A 4686-nucleotide genomic window follows, 5' to 3' on the forward strand; every position below is an offset into this window, starting at 1 on the left:
TTCGTCCTCTGGAGCATTACAAAAACTTTATTCTCACGTATGTACGCATGTAGCTGCGTTAAGGGCGTTAGATCAACCAGTTGAGCACTGGGATGCATGGTTGATAACTATTGTGACACAGCGGTTGGATAAGAGCACTGGCCACGGATGGCAGCTGCACTTGAAAAATACCGACCTGCCGAAATATAAGGACCTTGAAGCTTTCCTAGCTAGTCGTTGCGTGGCTTGGGAAAACTCAGAAGCTGTGATGTCAAACGAATCGACAAATAAGATTGACACTCATAGTAATTCAACAGCGAAGATCTCTAAACCGACTCACCAGAAAAGGAGTTTGGTCATCACAGAAAAATCAGAGGCTCCTTGCATCTGTTGTAATAAGTCTCATAGAGTCTATCAGTGTGAGGATTTCAAAAAGATGACTGTTACGGATCGTCACAGTAAAATACGTGATGCTCGGCTTTGCTTCAATTGTTTTTCACCTTATCATGCAGCTCATATTTGCAAATCAAGATACAGCTGCCAACATTGCAACGGAAGACACAACACTCTACTTCACGTGGGCAAACGATCAGTTCAAGATGGTACAACCGAAGATTGTACTTCAGAGAAGGACACACATAAGCCAAATTGTGACACAGCAATACCATCAACTTCCTGCTGTGCCTCGCAAGCAAATAGTCACGTATTCCTGTCAACTGTCGTAGTTTATATCGCTGACAGATATGGGACAAAACAAAGATGTAGAGCGATACTAGACAGCGGTTCGCAGGTAAATCTCATATCAAGGCGATTGTTCAGATTATTGCAATTGCCCAGTAGAAGTGCCGTGATTCCAGTCAACGGAATCGGATCTAGTCGTGTCCAAGTGTCAGCAGCGGTTGATATTCAGGTAATATCAAGGGTCAAGGATTATATTATTGATCTATCCTGTTATGTACTACCAAGCACGGTATGTGAATTGTCCTCTTGCTCTACACCAAAGCATGCGTTTAAAATTCCAAATGAGTTAGTTAGAGATCTGGCTGACCCCTCCTTTACTGAGGCCGGAGCAATAGATATGCACATAGGTGGTGGGGCATTTTACAACTTATTAGAATGTGAAAGAATAAGTCTGGGGACAGGCAACATAAGGTTGCAGAACACCAAGTTTGGATGGATGGTAACCGGAGAAATGAACACAGTGTGTTTACTAAGCATTGGTCAAGAAATTGAGGAAGATTGGAGGTCTGCAAGAAACAACGAAGATTTAGAATTTGGGCGTTCATCGAAGGCAAATAAAAGGGCTGCGGAAGAGCAACAAACCGTTTTGCACTTCCAGGAACACACAATTCGTAACGCAGACGGGCGATTCGTAGTGCGTCTACCAGTGAAGAACAATTACAATGAATTAGGAAATTCTCTATCAATGGCTATCTCACGTTTTTTCAGTATAGAAAGAAAGCTCATTCATGACACCACCTTGAGGGAAGAATATACTAAGTTTATGTCAGAGTACATAAATCTAGGACACATGCAAGAAGTACCGAAGGGAGGCAGCATTCCAAACCAAGTATGGTATCTGCCACATCATGCAGTCATGAAATCAACAAGTTTAACTACAAAAGTGAGAGTAGTGTTTGATGCATCCGCAAGGGGTTCAAATGGATTAGCTCTCAACGACGTACTCATGAGCGGACCAACGATACAAGAGGATGTGTTTTCGATTTTAGTTCGATTCAGAAGGTACCAATATGCATTGACTTCAGACGTAGAGAAAATGTTCCGGCAGGTATCCGTTGCGAAAAAGGACTGGGATCTTCAGCGAATATTATGGAGATCAGATCCCACAGAGCCATTGCGCACTTATCATTTAACAACAGTGACATATGGCACCACCCCAGCATCATTCCTTGCTACAAAGTGTTTAGCAGTACTAGGAGAAGAGTCAAGGATACAATTCCCAGAAGCATCGAAGGCGATACAAAATGACTTCTACATGGACGATCTCATGACCGGATCAGACACTGAAGAAGGATGTTGTCGACTACAGAAGGAAATAAGCAGTATCATGGATTCAGCCAAATTGCCCCTCAGGAAATGGTGCTCCAACTCAAGGACAATAATGCAACATTTAGGGAGAAGTGGAGAAGATCCATTATTTACCTTAGAAGTTAAGGATGGAGAGACCATCAAGTCACTAGGATTAGAATGGCAACCGGTTAAGGATCATTTTCAGTTCAAAACTAATAAAACACAGAACCGTAGCAAGTTCACCAAGAGAACACTTCTATCAGATCTAAACAGGATATTTGATCCTCTTGGATTCATTTCACCTGTGTTGTTGAAGGGTAAAATCTTCTTACAACAAATATGGGCAATGCAAATGGATTGGGATGGTCCACTCTCTCCTGACATACAAGGGCGTTGGATGTCATTTTGCAAGGAACTAGAGCAACTTCCAAGGATCTCAATTCCCAGGAAAGTTCAGCCAGAGGTAAGAGATGAATTTCACCTGCATGGATTCTGTGATGCCTCGCAGGAGGCCTACGGTGCATGTCTGTATGTAAGGTCAAAGGACCGGAGAGGAAGGTGGCAAGCGAGACTTTTATGCTCGAAAACAAGAGTAGCACCACTCAAGGGTTCTACTATTCCACGTTTGGAGCTCTGTGGAGCACTGTTATTAGTTGAATTAGCCAAGAAGGTGGCTGACTCATGGGCATTGAGTATAATGAATTTCTGGTTCTGGACAGACTCTACCATAGTACTGGGTTGGTTGAATAGCCAACAGGTCCGTTTGAAAACCTACGTCGCCAATCGCGTAAGTCAGATATTAGAGAACAGTGAAGTTAGGCAGTGGCATCATGTTTCAACAGTCGACAATCCTGCTGATCTAGCTTCAAGAGGACTAAACCCAAGTGAATTATCTGTCTCGGAATCTTGGTGGAATGGACCACATTGGTTAAGTGAACCTGAAGAGAAGTGGAATCCATCGCCCGTATGTTTAAGGCAAGAAGAGTTACCAGAGCAACGAAAAATCAAGCTAGCGCTGGTGACGTTAAATCAGTCAACTGACTTAGTATATATAAAATCAGATTGGAACCGGCTAGTACGCGCTATCGCTTGGTTAGCATTGTTTGTGAATTATTTAAAGGCCAAGAAAAATATCCAAGTAACAAGATACCTAACGGTTGAGAACCTGAAGAAAGCAGAGATTATTATTTTTAAAAGAGTGCAAGCCGAATGCTTTCCTAAGGAAGCAATTGCATTAACAAACCGCAAAGAAGTAGCAAGGACAAGTAAGTTAAAAAGTTTATATCCCTTCATGCAAGACGGTATAATTCTAGTAGGAGGGCGGCTACAAAATTCAGATATAAGTAACTCGCAGAGACACCCGATTGTTCTCCCCGCAAATCACCGAGTAACACTACTCATCTTTGAAAACCTACACCGAGAAATGTTACATTGTGGACCGCAAGCTCTATTGGCGGAAGTCAGACGTCGTTACTGGCCACTCACGGGCCGTAAGACCGCGAGGACAGTAGTTCGAAAGTGCGTAAAATGTATACGAGCAAGACCGAAGTTTAGCACGCCTCTCATGGGGCAACTTCCGAAGGATAGAGTCCGTATGTCGAGGCCATTTTCCATGACTGGAGTGGATTTTGCAGGCCCTTTCATCGTTAGAAGTGGAATCCGTCGCCTGACCGGGAAAAAGGCATGGAAATGTGTGTTCATTTGTTTCGCAACAAGAGCAGTGCACTTGGAAATTGTTGAAGACATGACAAGCGACGCCTTTATGGCATGTCTAAGACGGTTTATTTCTCGACACGGCCGGTGCGCCGTAATACACAGTGATAATGGAACCAATTTTGTGGGAGCTCAAAGAGAACTCGCAGCGATTATCAAACGAGGGGGTCCTGCGATGGCGAAAGAAGGAATCGAATGGCGATTCAATCCACCATCGGGACCACACTTCGGCGGGTTATGGGAAGCGGCGGTGAAAAGTGCAAAGTATCATTTAAAACGTGTAATGGGTGAAACGAAACTAACATTAGCAGAATTAAATACACTAATATGTCAAGTCGAAGCATGTCTTAACTCAAGACCAATCACTCCAATAGGTAGTGACCCAGATGAACCTGAAGCTCTGACACCCGCCCATTTCTTGGTTGGAGGATCTCTGAGCCTACCTCCAGAGCCCGATAGACTCAGTGAAGCTCCAGGTGGATTAAGACGTTGGAAACACGTGCAATACCTCCTGCAACTGTTCTGGCGAAGATGGTACACAGAATACCTGCCACAATGTCAGGTGCGTGGCAAGTGGGTCAACAAAAGGCAACCATTGAAGATAAACGATATAGTCATTATTAAGGAAGATAATCTGCCACCGACAAAATGGAATTTAGGTCGAATAACGCAGGTCCACCCAGGAAGAGATGGTGCAATAAGAGTTGTGACAGTCAGAACAGCAGCGGGTACGGAAATCAAAAGACCCTCTGCAAAACTCTGTGCACTTCCTAGTCAGACAGATCTAATTCTCGTTGAAAAATAGATTTTCAACGGGGGGGAGGATGTCGACGCCAGATATACATAAATTTTAATTGCCACCGCACCACCACACAGCGCGACCGCACACACACACAGCTCATTAGTAAATTATTTATATTGTTTATTTTCGTTATAATTATGTCGTATGTGAATTATATAATA

The 4686-nt window shown here is 43.4% G+C and overlaps 1 protein-coding gene across 1 annotated transcript; it reads left to right on the forward strand.

Moving 5' to 3' along the window:
- Positions 1-53: 53 nt before the first annotated feature.
- Positions 54-4528, forward strand: LOC111030618 (the record flags this gene model as incomplete). The annotated part of the gene is made up of 1 exon (XM_022310204.1): positions 54-4528. A coding segment is annotated over one exon (4475 nt), but the record flags the coding sequence as incomplete, so codon positions are not given.
- Between the last annotated feature and the right edge of the window lie 158 nt (positions 4529-4686).

Source organism: Myzus persicae, unplaced genomic scaffold (assembly GCF_001856785.1).
Source record: "Myzus persicae strain clone G006 unplaced genomic scaffold, MPER_G0061.0, whole genome shotgun sequence".
Classification (NCBI taxonomy): Eukaryota; Metazoa; Arthropoda; class Insecta; order Hemiptera; family Aphididae; genus Myzus; species Myzus persicae.